The sequence below is a fragment of the Symphodus melops genome, assembly GCF_947650265.1.
Source record: "Symphodus melops genome assembly, chromosome: 11".
Classification (NCBI taxonomy): Eukaryota; Metazoa; Chordata; class Actinopteri; order Labriformes; family Labridae; genus Symphodus; species Symphodus melops.
In genome coordinates, this window is record NC_136701.1 from 8,164,017 (window position 1) to 8,182,692 (window position 18,676).

General features: G+C 36.9%; 2 protein-coding genes across 2 annotated transcripts; both read left to right on the top strand.

Annotated features, from left to right (window-relative positions):
* Positions 1-609: 609 nt before the first annotated feature.
* mrps17 (mitochondrial ribosomal protein S17) lies at positions 610-2,420 on the top strand. Its single transcript, XM_079356617.1, has 3 exons — positions 610-842; positions 1,264-1,406; positions 1,784-2,420. Exons 2-3 carry the CDS (start codon positions 1,284-1,286, stop codon positions 2,099-2,101), a joined length of 441 nt encoding a protein of 146 aa, XP_079212743.1. The 5' UTR covers positions 610-842; positions 1,264-1,283; the 3' UTR covers positions 2,102-2,420.
* A 266-nt stretch (positions 2,421-2,686) lies between these two features.
* Positions 2,687-18,065, top strand: LOC306832161 (protein NipSnap homolog 2-like). The gene is made up of 10 exons (XM_079356610.1): positions 2,687-3,027; positions 3,953-4,080; positions 4,248-4,293; positions 4,396-4,490; positions 5,485-5,555; positions 6,470-6,610; positions 6,723-6,754; positions 14,949-15,043; positions 15,349-15,432; positions 17,089-18,065. Exons 1-10 carry the CDS (start codon positions 2,936-2,938, stop codon positions 17,151-17,153), a joined length of 849 nt encoding a protein of 282 aa, XP_079212736.1. The 5' UTR covers positions 2,687-2,935; the 3' UTR covers positions 17,154-18,065.
* The last annotated feature ends 611 nt before the right edge of the window (positions 18,066-18,676 follow it).

Sequence of the window (18,676 nt, forward strand, 5' to 3'; positions counted from 1 at the left end):
GAGTCTGACGAAAAGGAGTCCGTTTTATATTCTCACTTATTTATCTTCTGAACGTTTCATCATTTAGATTCTAATCAATCATTTTCAGTATCCTGACACATAAATATCTGTTTATAAAATACAGAGTTGGTTGTCTAAATTCAGGCTAGGTTAAGTCAAAACTGTTTAATAATAATAAATAATTATAGACAATTCAAAATGAAATCTTTTAGTCAGTAGAAACTGTGCTTTTGGTTATGAGTAGACTGCAGGTTGTTCTTCAGGTGTTTTTTTTATCAGGTAAAGACACTAAACACTGTAACTGTGCTTGATTAGAAATATTACAGTGTGTGTGTTTGATGAGAAATAATACAGTGCGTGTTTGTGTAGACATAAACTGCTGTTAGGCTGATTGACAGCTGAACGTGATCAGCTGATGTCGCGTCATGTGACGCTGTCGAGGAAACGATGTCTCATGTGTCTTAAAGCTGATTTCCTCGGTCCTCTCTCCTCGGCTTCGTTTCCTCCGTGCATCTCTGGTGGGCGGGACTAAGACGCAAGTGGAGGAGACAACTCGGAGGACACTCGGTGCAAATAAGGGACATGAGACTGAGCCACTCGGTGCAAATAAGGGACTTGGGATCCAGCCAAAGAAGCTGCTGCTACATACTCCGGTACAGTAGGTGGCGGTATGCACTATAGATATATGCACCTCTTTAATTTATGTGTGTAATCTTGTAACCCGCCATTAAACTAAAAGAAGAAGAAGAAAGAAGACGTCATCAAAAAAAGCCGAGCAGTATGGAGAAGTCCTCTGTCGAAAATGTTTTGACCTCCTTCAGTTGTTCCGTTTAGGTTGTTCGGTGAGTTGATTCTATAACACATAATATATTTATTATTAATCTGCGTTAATGTCTTTGAATGACTACATAATTAGTCATTCCTGTTTTTGTATGAATACTGCTGTGAATCTGTAACGTGGCTAACTAACGCTTGCCTGTGTTTTCCCTTTTTGACACTAGTTTTGCTTAGAAAACAATAAGCCTTTTTTTATGCTTGATTTAAAGAAAACCCTGCAGCGAATAGCTGTATTGTTTTGTACTTCTTAAAAACCCTTAAAAGTGTATGTGCTAACGGTATTTCTGAAATTTACAATTGATTTCATAAAACCGCAAATGATTTTATTTTGTGTTGTAAATTTTAAAAAAGAGCAGGTAAGACTTTCACTGACCACCTTGTGACAGATGGTGTACTGATTTTCGTGAATGGTTTATTCTTCTTAAGGTGGTAACGAGTTTCCCAGAATGTCGGTCAAGCATGCATCAGTCCATGCGAAATGGATCATCGGCAGAGTAACAGGGACCAAGATGCTAAAAACTGCCAAAGTAAGGGTCACAAGGCTCGTGCTGGACCCTTACCTGTTAAAGGTGAACCTTTAAGCAATGTTCATTTGCTGAGATAGGTACACTTACTACTACTATTACTGAGCCTATCCCAACAATGCATCTCAGCCTGATATTTCTCCATCATGTCTGTTGATTTACAAATAATTGCGTAAGATTTGAAGGAACATTGTTTTCTAGTCATTGTTTTATTTACCTTACAGCAACTCATATACATTTGTCATTAATTTTACCATTAAAAAAAGCTGTTAATGACAATTCAAACATTTGCTTTAAAGTCTCAATGATTAATACAAACTGATTTAAAATATGACATCCAAATTCTTTTGTGGTTGCTGAAGTATTGCAGTACATTATCTCTTGATTAGGTTGAATCTCAATATGTCTTCTCTTTCCCATAGTACTACAACAAGAGGAAAACCTACTTTGCCCATGATGCTCTGCAACAGAGCACTACTGGAGATATCGTCCTCCTTAAGGCTTTACCTGAGGCTAGGTCCAAACATGTGAAGCATGAACTGGTGGACATTGTACATAAGGTTGGTCGGGTGGTTGACCCACTGACAGGAAAGAAGGTTGCAGGGACTGAGTTTGTGGAGCCACTGACTGACCTTCCACTGAACCTGGAAGAAGATGCAACTTTGTCAGAAAAACTTCAAGAGCTGAAGATCTCTGCTGTTTTGAGCGGTGCAGATTCCCCACAAATTCCCGTTGCATGAAAGCAAACAATTTTTCTGTCTTAAGTCATTGTCGCTCTGCAATTATGCAAAGATAACATTGCCTGTTTATGTTTCCATGTAACATGTTTCATGAAACAGACCAGTAATCAATTCTTCTTTCGATTTCATGTGGACAACCAAAAGAAAGACGTGATCACTTCCAAACATACATGTATGATGTACATATCTGCTTACTCTGTGACCCAGGATCTGTTTGAAAACAATTGCCCCTTACATGTGTGTTCTTACAAATGCATTTTGAAAAACAAATGTATGCATTGATGTAGGCCTGTCAATGCTTAAATAAACATATTTGCTCGTATTTGTCAAAAACTAAATGTCTTCAATACAGTATATACTGCTATTCAGTCTACAATGTTTTGTGAAATACAATTTCGTCAAGATTTTATTTTGAGGAATGCTTAAAATAGTAATGATGCAAACTAATATATTTTTTCAACTCGGCACCTAATCTTGTGATTTGCCTGTGTTTTATTACTTCCAAGAGTAACGACAAAAAAAGTGAATATTGTAAACGTGTTTTAAACGGTTGAATTTTGTAAAGGCCAAAATGCATCGTCAGTGCTACTGATGTGTCATCTCACGTCAATTAATAGCAGGTTGAATATCAATGTTTTATGACTATTCAACAACTACAAAATTTAAGGTCAGCTCCTACTTTATTATCGGCTATAATTTGAAATTACACGTTTTCATGCTGATACCGTCGCATAAAGTCAACGCGAGGTCACGTTTGTGTAATAACGTCAGCTCCATCTGGAACAACTCTTCTGTGTAAAACAACCTCAAATCTCGAACAGCTTTGAGGGAAAGATGGCGACCCGAGTTCTCCAGCGACTGGGCATAGGCCTGAAACACACAAAAAATGGGCTTAATGCAAATGGACAAGTCACTGTGGTCGTAAGGTTAGAGCTTCGCAGGTTAAATTAGCTGGTGCTGATGTGTACATGCCTTTTAAAAGTTTTTTTGTTTACACCTATGGCAGTCCGCCGGTATGCTATGTAGCTAAGTTAAAGTTAAGGCTAACTTGGGGACGTTGGTTCCGTACACATCTCTGCAACTTAGCTAGCATGAGCACTCAAACTCTTAAATTTGCTAACTTTCAAAGTAGAAGGTTGTGTTGTGCCTACTGCGGTGTATTAACCCGCAGATTGCATTGTTTTGTGGATGGAATAGTATTTTCTAATATGAAGAAATGACAACACAACTCAAATTAGTTTGTGTAAGTTCTTTAATAAATTTTACTCCAAGGTCAAATTGTGTCGCTTTAAAGAGCAGGGCTGGTTTCGATTAGGGAAGGACACAGTTTCTTACTGTGGCAGGTGTCCGTGTTGAAGCAAACCTGAGTGTAAACATGTTGCCACTGAAGTTGAGGTTGAGATACAATTTTTTCAAATGAATTAACTTTTCTATGCCCCTGTTATAAAAAGGAGATTATTATTTTTAAAACATGTTTAATCTCGGATCGCTCTCAGTTCCTTGATATTTCAACTATAGGTTGTTCAATAGTCATTACAACCTTTTGTGAACTTTACTTTCTTTTTTTAATAGATGTAACAAGAAACATGACAATATTATAAGACACATAGCAACTCATGATCAGCCTTCCATTTCTGTCCATTTGACCTTTTGCACAGCTTTGACAGTTCGTTATTGAAAGCACTCTCACCAGATCAGGTACAGTTACATGTCTTATTTAGTTATACTGCAGTGGGTGAACGGGTCACAGCTGTGCACAATTATTAAACTACTGTGTGATTTGAAGAACATAAGAATAAGATTTTAGTAAGAAACTTTTTGTATCTAACCTTTAGCTTTGTTTGACCACAGGAGCCTCTCAGCTTTCAGTGAAGACAGCTGGTTCAAATCTCTTTTTGTTAGAAAGGTTGACCCCCGAAAAGACGCACATTCTCATCTTCTTGCCAAGAAAGAAGACAACAATCTCTACAAAATACAGTGTATGTGTTGTTTCTCACTTTAGGGAAGAGTTATGGTGGATCATTGACACATTTTTACCAGTGTGTGCTTTAGATTTTTTTACGACAGATATTAAAATGTTTTCCAACTTGAAAAATGACATGTCAGTTGCTGTTTTAAAGACTCATGTTTTGTTGTTTCCTTGCAGTTCACAATGTCAAGCCTGAGTGCCTTGATGATTACAATGAACTCTGGTAAGAAAGCCCAGTCCTGTTCTTGCTGGTTTTGTACACATTTGAAGTATCAATGCTCTGTTACCTGTTCCGTTTGTGTTGTATGCATGTGTGTGTCTTCAGTGAGGATGTCTTGTCTTCCATTCATGCTGACCCTGAATACCCATGTGAACTTGTGGGAACCTGGAACACATGGTACGGAGAGCAGGATCAGGCAGGTACAGTAATGGTATCGGTCAACTCTGGCTCTGAGGGTTTCTATACATATATGCAAGTGAAAAACAATCTTGTTTTGAAAAACAATCAAATAGATCTGGTATTTCTGGAATTTTAACCCATTTAGAAATTTACCATTAACGTGAGTAAAATGTCAGAAAATAAACAACGCTCAGGTTTTTTATTAATAATGTTGAAAACATTCCCAATGTTTGACTTGTAGGATCGTTTTGAACTCTTGATCAAGTTATTCATGATATTTTCATAACCTCAGTTACCTCCAATTGATACTCCTCACAGTTCACTGCTAATGGGTATAGAGAATAGAGTGAGCTTTAGTCTAATTATTTAACTCTTTAAGTATTAAGATAGAAAGTCCTTCAAAATTATGGAAATGTTTATTTACCCCAGTGATAAAAAACTGCACTTATGCAGCACACATTTTTTGTGGCTTCTGTCTAGTGACATTTTTTTCTCTTTTGTATGTCACAAGCCAGGGATATCAGCAACTCCCAGCATAGATAATTTCAAAATGTTTAAAAAATTGTGCACCAAGAACAATAACTTGTACCCGTATAATTACCAATTTTCACAATAGATTTCAAATATTTTTTATCCTATTAAAAGGTTTTGGACTTGTGTTGTTTTTTTTTACGAGAGGTAGCAGTATAGATTAATTTTACATTAATTAAAATACTATTGCATTGTTTTCATTTACTGAATTAATTATCAGTATTTGCCAGCAGAACTATTTTTACTTAAGCATAATAATAATCCAGTCGAGGATTTACATTTTAAAATATGTAATTTTACTATCAATAAAAGTTCAGTAAGCGAATGGTTGATGGTTGACTTGAGAATTTCTTAAATCAGCTCAGATCACAGGTGACCTGGAGAGATACATCCTCTTATGAAAAAGGAAAATAGACACACATCAACATGAATTCACAAATAGTATTTTTGTTGTTGCTCTTTTGCTCCTAATTCTATTTGTAGTTCATCTGTGGAGATATCGAGGAGGATACCCAGCTCTCACTGAAGTCATGAACAAACTAAGGCAGAATAAGGTAACTGACTCTAAACAAATTTCTGTTTATTGTTGTTTAAAGGGCTTAGGTTAATAACAGAAATGTTATTTTTCACTATAAAAAAGTGAAGAGATAATATTTGAGTTAGTGTTCTTTTATTTATATGTTTGTTTTAAATCAACAGAAATTTACTTTTTAATTATCTGATTTCTAGTTAGTTAATAGATTTTTTTCTGCTTGCTTGAATTTCCCTCAGGATCAATAAAGTATCTATCTATCGGTCTGTTGGTCTATCTATCTTTTTTTCAAAACATCGACTTACTGAGACTTTAAAGGGATACTTCAGGGATGCCAATTCCCTCTGGAAGAATTTTACTACAGCATATGTGTTGTAGTAAAATGTCTGTATATAAAGCTGCATTCAGGTGCTTCTCGGTTGGTCTAAGTTTCTGTGTTGGGAAGTCGTTCTTCTGACTTCAGTGTGTTCAAGACTACTTCTGTGTTGTAATAACAGCGCAAAAAGTGGATGCTGTGTGTATTTTCAGGACTAAGAGCAACAAAAGCCATTATTAAATAATGTAATAATAATTATGAAATCAGTTAACATTTTGCAATTAGTACATTTGCAGATCAGTACATGCATTTCTGGATCTTTTAACACATTTGTGGTTCTAGTCACACGTTTTTTTCATATTTTCTGTTCACACATTTGTGGATATGTGTGCATATTTTGAAATTTATTGCCGAAATAATATCCCTTTAAGATTATACCATTGCTCTTGTTCTATGCAACAATAAATTTTACCTGGTTGTCATGGGAACAGCTTATTCTTTCATGTCTGAAATGCTGTTGTGCTTAAATGACTAACAGGAGTTTTCACTTTTTTGCATTGAAGTGTGTAAATGACTGTCATTTACTAAAAGACGTGTTGCTATTTTTGTCCTTTGTGTAGAAGTTTATGGACTACAGGAATGAGAGGGGGAAGATGCTGCTCTCTCGCAGGAACCAGCTGCTGCTGGAGTTCAGTTTCTGGAACGAACCTGTCCCTCGCAGAGGACCCAACATCTATGAGCTCCGATCATACCAACTCAGGGTAACTCTCACTTACCTTTTAACTGTACTCCTCTCTTTAAGTGTGAATAAGTTCCTCTCTGTTGCCGTGGTCTCATTCCTATCACCTCTCTCTCCTCACATTGGGACTCCAGCCGGGAACGATGATTGAATGGGGAAATTACTGGTAGGAATAACTTTGTAAACCCTTCTACATTTCATTATTTTTTAAGCCAAGACACTCATGACTTTTTTAGTATTTTATGATAACAACAAAGTTACCATTATTATGCACCATTTAAGCCTGGTGTATACTTCTGCGTCGCGTTGACAGCGTAGCTATGCAGTCGATGCGGACCCTACACAGTGGCCCTCCGTGCACCTCCAAAAAATGTTGACTATGGGTGCATTCAGATTGTCCCTCCTATCTACTTTCACTATCCATTTGAATCTACGTAATCAAAACAAAAATCAATAGAATATCTCACGCACATATGCGATCTTAAAGGGAAAGTACACCTTTTTATCAAAACATACCATATCACTCAAAAACATGAATTCTACTATGTTTTTAACATGTTTAACTATATTTGTCATTATGAACTGTTCTTTTACCTCTACATCAACATCACGTTCAGAGTTTACCTCTGGGTTTAACATTGACCAAAGTTGTTTAAGGTAAATTATTGCAGCGCTAACTTCTATGATCTGCGTCCCTTTTCCTTTTATTTTTTTTATAAACAAGGTTTTATAGGCCTATTACAATTTCTCGTATTAAATCAATCAAATAACAGCAAATTATCTCCACAAATATGATACAAGAATCTATAAAAGCAATGTTCATTTTCTTCACACACAATAAAAAGAAATGAAATAAATAAAAAGGCTGTAACTAATTATAAGTCAAATCCATCTGTAGATTGTCTCCACATTTCTCCTGACAGATCGTTAGTTTTCGTGAACGCACGGATATGGGTCGGATGCACGAGTCGCTTAAAAAGTTGCGGCTGCAATGAATTGTGGGGCGGCACTTTCTTATCTCCTTTCGTAATGGATGGTCCAGTGTTTCCTCTGCTAAAGGAGGTTATAAACGGAAGCATTGAGCTGAGCTATCCGAAGATGGCGGACTGAGCGGTCACACTTTACGAGCTCTCTTACAAAACTCCTCCAAGCTTCTTTTTATTGAACGTATATCTCCACTGAACGAACACGCTAATGTTTATAAGTAGTTTATCAGTAAAAACGTCAAGAAAATGTTTCTGCAAGAGTCTAAAAAGTACTCTTCATCACGCTCTCAGGTGAGGGATCACGACTATGCCTCAGAAACTTTGATGGACACCGGCGAAAGCGGGGATAAAAGGTGATGGTAAGTCCTGTCCTTCCATCCCATATAAAGGAGCTCATACTCAGAAAATATCCAAACCAAATGAAGACGAAGTATCAAACTCCACAATACTTGAAACAATTAACACACTTGTGGCGAGATTCGACAAACAAGAACAAAAGTTTTAAGAAATTAGCATGGAGCTGAAACCAAATTGTGCGGTCATTTCTCGCTTGACCAAAGCTTCTGAGTTTAATGCTGAAGAGGTGAAAGATTGCAAAACAAGAGTCTCGATGTTGGAAAAGGAAGTGGAGCATTTGAGGGCAGTAAATGCTGAAATAAAAGAAAAGGCTTACATACAGATATAAACGGAGATGGAACCTGAGAATTAGAGGAACGAAAGAAAAAATGAATGAAGACACCAGGAAAGACATACTTCCAACTACTGTGCAAAATATCCCCTCAATGGGAGAGTAATGTGGAAGACACTGTGGATACAGTTCATCGGATTGGACTGAAGATGGCAGACAAAACACGACACATCATCATCCAGTTTACAAGACGACAGCACAGATATGTTGTGAAAGCTGACGAAGGAATCCAGGGTCTGCACTGAAGCAGGAATCAGGTTCATGGAGGATCTCACCAAGGAGGACAGACTGGCGAGAGAAGCTCTCTGGCCCCGCATCAACCAGGCGAGGAAGAATGTAGAGAAAGCTTACTTCCGTGGTCCTTTTGGGTTTATAAACGGGCACCGCATCAAGCTGAAGACAAACACTAAACCTTTGACACACACACTACTTGATGAAAAGGTAAATGGGGGACTTTATTTGAGGAGAAGTAATTTTAACTAACTCTACAACACCAAAGTAACTTTTGTTAAGCTATTCATTGATGTTTCCACTGCTGTGACGTTTTCTAGCAGATGATTAATTTAAACACCAGTTTATCTTTTGTTTCATTAACTACAAGGGGACTTAAGACAATGTGAAGAGAAAAGCTATTTTTCTGTTTTGTATAGGGCGAAGGGCACAATGCACTTTTCTTCAAGAAACTCACTCAAGTGCTGCAGATGTTTCTTTCTGGTTAAACCAGTGGGGAGATAAAATACTATTTAGCCATATATCAAATAAATCTGCAGGTGTTGCTATTTTGCTTTAATAGATGTCTGGGAAATGTGGTGACACACAAAGCAGATGAGAAGGGTTATTGGTTGGCAGCTGTTCTGAATATTGAAGGTTGCTTTATTATTCTAATGAATGTTTATGGTTATAACACCAATCTGAGTAGACCTTTACTTTTAGTGGTCCCTGAGATTATTCATCAATATAAAAACTGTTACAACACTAATCTTATTTTGATTGGAGGCGATCTAAACATTGCACTTGATGATTATATGGACAGATATGCCTCAAAATGTGTAGATCATTTCAACACATTATTTCTTGAGTTCTGTAATTTACACTCTAATTGACATATTGAGAAGCAAAAATGTAAAAGGTAAACAGTTCTCATGGCTAAAACCTAATGGAAGTTGTATGTCGAGGATAGATTTGTGGTTGTCTACATTGGATATTGTTAATTATGTATCTGAGGTATCTATGTCAAATGCACCACTGACAGATCACTGCTCATTATATCTGGAAGTAAAACCAAAAACATGTCCTTTTAAAAGAAATACTAATTGGAAATTTAATGCAGACCTACTAAAGTTTGAATATTATGTAAAAAAAATTGGTGGGAATTTTTCAAATATAAAGTCAGACAATTTTCTATCAAAGAAGCAGAGATATATGAGAAAAAGAACTTTAATCCAAGAAATTAGTGAATGTTGTAAAAGAATGTCCAATCTTAGAATTCTTCAATCAAAATTGGATGACTTATACTTAAGAAGGGCCCATGGTGCCTTTATAAGATCAAGAGCAAAATGGACTGAAGAGGGGGAAAAAATATATTGTATTTTTACGCACTAGACAAGAGAGGAATGCCATTAATGTTCTTATAATTAATAACTCGGAGTGTACAGATTATAAACTGATATCTGAAGATATATATATATATATATATATATATATATATATATATATATCTTCATTTTCTAGAGAAAATTCCATTGCTCTTTGGGAAGATATAAAAACCACTTACCCCTCTTAGTCCTGATTTTGTTGAGATGTGTGATTCTGAAATTGAAAAGTGTGAACTTTAAAATGCAATTAAAAATATGTCTTTAGGAAAAGCGCCAGGACAGGATGGATTAACCACAAACTTAAAAAAATTTCTTGCAAGATATCAAAGAATTATTATTTTACGCCAGTCGGGAATGTTTTATAAATAAGATTATGATACTCTCAAGGAAACGATAGGATTAATAACACTCATCCCTAAACCGGGTAAGGACAGAAAACTTGAAGATAATCTGAGACCAATAACACTACTGAATGTTGATTGTAAATTATTTGCTCATATTTTTGCCAATAGACTACAAGAAAGTTTGCTGCACGTTATTAGTGAATCTCAATCTGGCTTCCTCAGAGGACGATAACTTCATAACAATATTAGATTAGTGCAAGACCTGAAGATGGTTTTATTATGTTTTTGGACTTCTGTAAAGCATTTGATACGGTTTAACATTGTTTTATGATGGATCCATTGAAATATTTTAGTTTTGGTGAATGCTTTCAGGAAGTAATTAAGATGTTATATAAAGATATAAATAGCTGTGTAATACTGCCAATGGGAACGTGTAAAAGATTTGCAGTGAAAAAGGGAATTTGTCAAGGCTGTCCAGCCTCACCTTTACTTTTTATTTTAGTTGCAGGGGTTTTGGCAACGAAGACTAAATTCCTAAACAATATACAGCAGTTTTGGGAAGACCTCTAATCATAAGTCAACTGGCTGATGATACGACTATATTCTTAAAAAATGCAACACAGATACCACAAGCTTTAGAGCTTATATTGGTTTTCTCTAAGGCTTCAGGACTCCATGTAAACTTGAATAAATGTCTAATCGAAATTATCTAAATTCATGGCTTCAAAGAGCTTAGTCTATTTTTGGCAGAATTCTATTATCGAAAATGGAAGCTATGCCACGTTTTATTTACCCAACATACTTGTTAGCAATCCCTAATAATATGATTAAAAGCATCAACCAAATTATCTATAACTTCATTTGGAAGAACAGACAATTATATTAGAAAGGGGGATGTTGTGAAGTCGATAGAAGAAGGGGAGTTAAATGCTATTGACTTTGATTCTATGAATGGACCTTTGAAGTTGAAGTAGTTGAAAAGTTTTGTAACGCAATATGAACATTTTTGGTTTAATTTGCCTTCAAAAATATTTATGGATGTTGGAGGTGTTGAATTTCTATTAACGTGATTTTGAAATTAGCAAGCTACCAATTAAGTTATCCAAATTTCACCAGCAAGTCCTCCATTATTGGAAACTGATTTATAAACATAATTTTTCTCCTCATAATACCCCAATGTGGAACAACCGATACGTACTGGTTAAAGGGAAGTCCATCTATTTTAAAGAATGGAAGGAAAAAAGGGATATGGTCAGTTCGACATCTTATGGATGAGAGAGGTAGCATACTGGACTTTGATGATTTTAGTCATAAATACAATATTGAATTCTCTACTGGGCTATAATTAAAGCAATTCCACAGGTTTTCATTGGTATCATTAAGGGAACTCTAATGTACATGTCAATAACAACTAAACTACCCAGTATCTCTATGGCCAACCTTTTCTTGAAAAAATATGTAACAATACATTTCTGAGATCCACTCTCACCAAAGAATTTTTTCCCTTTCCTCTCAAAAGAAATAATATTTTAAAGGAATAGTCCACCTCGGCGGTCAAAAGAATTAGATGTAATTTTCTTAACTTTCCTGTAACCCCTATAGCCAAAGAGGTACACTTTAAAACATTAAATGACATTTATCCATGTGGTGAATTCCTAAGACCGATATTTAATTTGGACAGTAATGAATGTGCATTTTGTAAAATAGAAACACTTAAGCACTTAATGTTTTCCTGCAAGGTATCTGATTTATTTTGGAAGAATTTCACAAGGTGGACAGCCCATAATAACGGCCCATAATAATAAATTTATAATGGAGGACAGAAAATTTGAATTTAAAATAAATAACTTACTTGTACTTGCCAAATATTTTCTACACAAATGTAAATGCAAATACTGCCCCACTCTTCACCATTTTTGTGAAGGAGCTGCAGCTTTATGTTGATTCTTTGAAACTTGTGAAACCAAGGAAGGCCCTATGTCTATGTGAGAGTGTGTCAGCTTTTGATTATGATTGACCCCTGTCATGGAAAATTTTACTCCATGTGTACTATATGCGTTGTACAGAGGTCTCATATAATCTGTCATATAAAATGTATCTGAAATGAGGCTGTACTACATGTACAGCCTCGCGGGTGTTTTGTTTTCCATCATTTGTCACCCTTTATTCTGTTTATACCGTTTGTACATGTGGGAATAGTCACCCAGGCTCTTTCTCACTAGATTCCATCTCCTTGGGAGATGGTAAATAGTCACGTTGGGTCTTTTTCTCACACAAGGAGAGATCATGCCCTGCCAGGTGGGCAGTGGCCCTATGTGGTGATGGGGAGTGCCCTGTGTAGTGTGATGGAAATGCCTAAGTATTCATGTTTGCCGTTCTTCTGGGCCTTTTTCTTTCTTTCACCCAGAAGAGAAAGGTCTTCGAATGCTGAGTTTGACTTTGAATAAATGTTCATTGAGACCAGATCGATATTTGGGATCTTCTTCAGTCTTTATTCTCATTTTTGGTATTAGAAAAAATTCCACAAATCCCCTTATTATGTTTTTTTTGTTTTGTGTTCTGTTGTATCTTTCTTTTTTTAATTAAAAAAAGAAGCATTGAGCCACCTGTCATTAACTTTTTAGAGAATGCAAATGGCTCTTGTCATGGCCGCCACTTAACTGCTCTCCGGGGTTAAGGAAAAAATGTGAGAGTGCGTTCAGATTGTCCCTCCTATCCACTTACTCTCGCATTTTTTCCTTAACCCCGGAAACAGTTAAGTGGTGGCCATGATAAGAGCTGTTCGAATTCTCTAAAAATTAAGGAAAGGTGGCTCACTGATTCCTTTATAACCTCCTTTAGCAGAGGAAACACTTGACCATCCTTTACAAAAGGAGATAAGAAAGTGCCGCCCCACAATTCATTGCGGCCGCAACTTTTAAAGCGACTCGTATGGCGTTATTATTGTGCCACATTGGCGAGAGGCCGAGGAGACAGTGGCTCTCTCGCAAGCACATAATTTCATTTTGAACTGCAAATATATATCTGACCAAACCAAAAACATGATCTATGCGCGCTCAACTCTGTCTATGCACGCTCAACTCTTTGTACACACTCTCTCAACCTCTGCTCCGTGTGCTCACGATCAGCTCTGCGCTCAACACAGCGTCTCTGTGCTCTCAACATGCATCTTGCGCTCTCAACTTGCCTCCTGTGCTTGCTCGAGGTGGCACACCCTCATTAAAAATGCAGCCAGCAGAACCAGCCAATCAGAGATGAATCAGTGATTCTGATTGGCTGTTTATATCCAATCGCGTGGCTTCCAACGGAACTGATCTCCTGCAAGTGCTCTAAAACTGATGTAGTAGTTGACATAGATATATAGAACATATTTATATATATATATGTATTATATATGTATGTATATATTGTATTAAATATATATTTAACATATATATGTTTTTATATATCTATGGTATCCACACCTGCTTCACCAATAAACAACTTTTATGGCACTTGCAGGAGATCAGTTCCGTTGGAAGCTATGCGATTGGATGTATGGATAAGGATAATCTTTATTGATCCCACAATGGGGGAAATTTGGGTGTCACAACAGCTCCAAAAAAACAGTAAAAACGGAATATAAACAGCATCAATAGCAAAATAGAAAGAAAAAAAACCGGCTATGAGCAAGTTTACATTAATTAAATAAAGGGGATAAAAAATCCAAAGAATTAAATAATACAAGGCATAATCCCACAGGGTCTTGCAGGGGGTGAGAGGGATTGTCCATGATGGATATCAGCTTTGCTAACATCCTCCTCTCAGCCCCCTCCTCTACAGAGTCCAGAGGACAGTCCAGGACCGAACCGGCCCTCCTGACCAGTCTGTTCAGTCTCTCCCTGTCTCTCTCTGTGCTCCCTCCTCCCCAGCAGACCACTGCATAGAAAAGTGCAGACGCCACCACAGAGCCTTAAAACTTCAGAAACAGAGTTCTGCACACTCCAAAGGACCTCAGTCGTCTCAACAGCCAATCAGAATAACTCCCCCCCTCCCCCCCCCCCCCATCTCTGATTGGCTGGTTCTGCTGGCAAGTTGAGAGCGAAGAAATCAGCCCATTGACATTCGAAAGTAACAAAAATGCATTTCTTCATCCAGGTTCCTCAGTGGGCTAATGAGTGTGTTAAATTCACCCATTTTCAGCCTTGATTGATTTAGTTGTCGAACACACCACCTCTGCAAACGTCTCCTTTGTCGCCACTGCCCCCTACCGGCTGCGTCCCCTCGACGCAGAACTATAAGTGCACAACGACGGCGTCGGGTCTCTACGCCGTCGATGCGATGCAGAAGTATAAACTAGGCTTTACTATATCTTCACTTATATTTTATTCTGTTGATTTTGAAGAAAGTAACAGGTGAATATGAGTAAACTGTATTTTTTTGTTACACTATCTTTGCATGATTCTCAAGCATGAAGCCATTTATCACATGTAATTTATCCATCTCAAGAACAATTCTTATACCCTCTATATTTAATATTCTGTGTGAACCCATTTAATTGAACTGGAATCTGGCCATGTATTAAATACACACATAGATTATGCGATTTTAAAGCTTTTTTACTTTAAAATGTGATGTTTTAAATTGAAAGAGATAATTGAGATCTCAGTTAATGCCACTTTCCCTTGAGCCTCTTCAGTTTAATTGGTCAAACTCATCAATAAAAAGCTGTTTTTGTCATTTAATGTAACTCTTTCATGCTTTGCAGGGCGCGTGCTATTGAGATCCGCCAGCAGAACCAGGAGTCAGTGGGAGGCTTTTTCTCACAGATCGGAAGTCTGTACACAGTTCACCATTTATGGGGTAAGCCATGTTTTTCTGGTATGAACTTGGCAACATCATGATATTTTAGATAAGATACATACAAAAAGTAACGTAGAATATCTACATATGAGGTGTGTTTAACAGTGAATAACTATATTGAATAAATACACAGTAGGTGCATCATTAATGTTTTTTTAGCCATTATCAAAGTTTTAGGACATGAAAATTATCTACCATGTGTCAGAAGTCAGCACTTTTCTAAGAGTGGACACTTTACGTAATGTATTTTCAAACAGGTAAAACTGGACTGCTTAAACCAAGAAATCTGTTTATTTTAACTTCAGCTTATAAAGATCTTCAGTCCAGAGAAAACATCAGAAATGCAGCTTGGCAGCGTGAAGGCTGGGATGAGGTTGTTTATTACACTGGTAAGCATCTCCCCTCCCCTCCCAATTTTGATGGTGCTTGACGACATCCACACTTATGATGATGGTAATGTTATGCCATCAGGTTTTATTACTTGACTTTCTACCTACTTTCTGGAAGTGCATGAACTTACACAGCATTCTTTAGTAAGATCAATTGATATTAAAATACTAAATCAATAACGCTGGTCTCAACTGTTTACCATGTGCATGAACAGTGTGCAAAAATTGGATGAAATTACAAAGAAGATTTTACCAAGTTGTAACGCATTTTTAAGTGACATTTTCCGTAGAGTACTGCAAAAATCACTTAGTTTTAATTTGGGATGTAACTTTGCCAACTTGAGTTTTATCTGTGGGTAGAGGATTACATGACATGGAGCTCCAGTAGCTCAGTCTGTTGGGACTGAACAGAAGGGTTGCCAGTTCAATTCTGGAAATTGGCTTGGTAGCTGGAGCGATTTGAGTCCACTTCCTGAGCACTGTCGAGGTGCCCTTAAGCAAGGCAGCGAACCCCTAAAACTGCTCTTGAGTGCTCGCTATGGGCAGCCCCCTCATTCTGAGACATCTCTATTAATGCATGTCCACAGGATCCTATTTGTGCACGTGTATGTATTTTGGCCTGTGTGTGTTCATGTTTATTAAACTGAGTGTAAAACCGAATTTCACCTTGTTGGATTATTATTATGGTTAGGGCTGGGCGATTTGAACTCAAATCAATATCACGATTAATTAAACATTTTACCTCCATTTTGATTAATAAACAATGATTTTGTTTTGTTTTCTTGCCCTCATATTCACTGACTTGGTCTCTACTGTAAATATGCTCCACTATAAAAGCTGGAATATCTTTTTTTAATGAAAGAGTGCATATCTTAACTATTTTTTTGGTTATTTATTGAATATTTCGAACTGAAATCAAAGCATCACTTGAAATTAAAATGACGTGTTTTAGTTTTAAAGTAGAAATTAACTTCGTTAAAACAGCAGAAAATAAATAATCCTTTTTTTTGGGGGGGGGGGGGGGGGGGGCATTTTATAGCCTTTATTAGAGTGGAGGACAGTGGATAGGGTAGGAAGGTGGGGAGAGAGACTTGCGGGAAAGATTGCCACACGCGAACCCGGGCTGCTCACATGAGGACTGGGCCTCGATACATTGGCCACTGCGCTATCGGTGTCCCCAGAAAATAAATAATTCTTGCAGTGCTTCCATTTCACTAATTTTCATTCCGTGTTGTCTTCCCTAAAGACAAAATGTGTCCAACTGACGGACATTGCTCATATGTTGCGGATTGGATGTGTCGCAACATATGTGTCGCAACAATCAAATCATGATCCTGTCGGGGAGAGGTTCTAAATGTCGGTTTTCGATTCATTTTCAATTAATTGCCTAGCCCTAATTATGGTTGTTAAATTCAACAGAAGATTCTTAAAACAGAATACTAATGTGGATCCAGTGCAAAAATTTACCCATTTACATACTCCCTAAAGTTAATTCAACTTTTAAGATAGGGTTATAAGATTAGCATGAGGATGGAAAATCACATAGTCTATTAAATATTAAAATATCAAAATGCATTACCATATATTATTTTAGCATTTTCTTTGGGGCAGAATCTTTTGAATAATCTGACTTTTTTTTTCCTCCCTGTCACACAGTCCCTCTCATTCAGCACATGGAATCTAGAATCATGATTCCCATGAAGTCGTCACCCTTGAAGTAACCACAACCAAACAGCAGGGGGAACCACTCAGTAACCACTGCAATTTATCACAATGAACCATGTAACCAGCAGTTAGAGTTTGCACTGCTGGGGATATCTTTCTTTTTTTTTTTTTTTAGTTACTTTTCCTTTATTTTTGGTCTCTTTACTCCTGTTTTCTGTTTGGGCTTAGAATGTCCTACTTCAGCAAATAATCACCAATATGTATCTGTTACAACAGCTACTGTGTTACTGATCCATTAATGCACCTCATGTAGAAAACATATCATTGGACATGTTCTTCCATGTCTCTATCATTTTGAGGTTCGAATTTTAAATGGCTCTTTTCATGATGAAATGGAACTGACATCAGGATTTGTTGAGTAAAAACATGTTGCACTTCTAGTGCTTGTATTGTAACTAATGTCTTGTGTCCTGCCTGTCTGTATAATACTGCTACTGGATGCCTTGAATTTCCCTCGGGATCAATAAAGTATCTATCTATCTATCTATCTATCTATCTATCTATCTATCTAGTGCTGGTCACAGGGGCCCAAATGTCTACAGAACTTTTCATAAAATATGTTACAACAGAAAAACCATCATGACTCCAAAGCCCTTGTCAATATTAGATTGAAAAATCAGTAATGTAATAAGATTGTCTGATATGGGGTGCTGTGTTGCAGGTCCAAAGTCAGACCCCCAGTATTATATTTTCTTTAAAAGATCACAAAGTATAATCTCCTTTGTTTGTATTTGTTTGATCCAGGCAACTGACTCTACTGTGCAATTCAGAAATATACTGTAATAAAGACACACAATTTAAGGTTGGTGCACTGTGAAATGTCAGAACAAAAAGGCACATTTGATTTATACGCCCTTGTTGGATATATGAAGACAGTATCCAGTCCTTGGGTTGAGTTTCTGCTTCTTTCCCCTGTTTGCGTCTCCTTTGTTAAATTGACTATTCCTCAAGATTATTTTCTAAGGTCAACACTTCAGTCTTTTCCTTGTGTAGGTGGAGTACTATGTGTTAGAAAATATTTAAAGCTAGTTTTTAAGGTTAATATCACAATGTTGACTTGCAAATTGCAATGCTTCAATAGAATAGTTGTACATTGAATTAAACTTAGGATCTAAATGGAAAAAAAGTCTGTTCTGTCTTTATAGTATTTTTTGAAATCATAATAGTACATTGATGAACAACGTTCTTGGTGCTGCTTCGTCATCGTTCATTTATCCATTCAAGAGAGAAAAAAAATCCAACATGCCTGTTGATTTTGCAGGACTAAAGGAAAGTGTGCACACAGGAGCTGAAAATGAATCCTTTGCATCAGAACTGAACCAGTATCAGAACCAGTAGGGGTTTAGTATCCGAAACATAAAACATTATTCAGTATACATCATAAGGCAATACATGTTGGCCCTTAGGATCAGGGTTACTGTTCCAACAAAAGTTTGAAACACAAACTGAGGCATCTTTACTCGGAGCTCTCACGGCATGTCATTTAGGGAGTGGCTGATGTTGCATTCAATGATTGTTG

Coding starts and splice junctions, on each gene's coding strand:
- mrps17 (XM_079356617.1), top strand. CDS start 1,284: ATGTCGGTCAAGCATGCATCAGTCCATGCGAAATGGATCATCGGCAGA. Junction 1,407..1,783: donor TGGACCCTTACCTGTTAAAG/GTGAACCTTTAA, acceptor TCTTTCCCATAG/TACTACAACAAGAGGAAAAC.
- LOC306832161 (XM_079356610.1), top strand. CDS start 2,936: ATGGCGACCCGAGTTCTCCAGCGACTGGGCATAGGCCTGAAACACACA. Junction 5,556..6,469: donor ACAAACTAAGGCAGAATAAG/GTAACTGACTCT, acceptor TCCTTTGTGTAG/AAGTTTATGGACTACAGGAA. Junction 6,611..6,722: donor TCCGATCATACCAACTCAGG/GTAACTCTCACT, acceptor TTGGGACTCCAG/CCGGGAACGATGATTGAATG.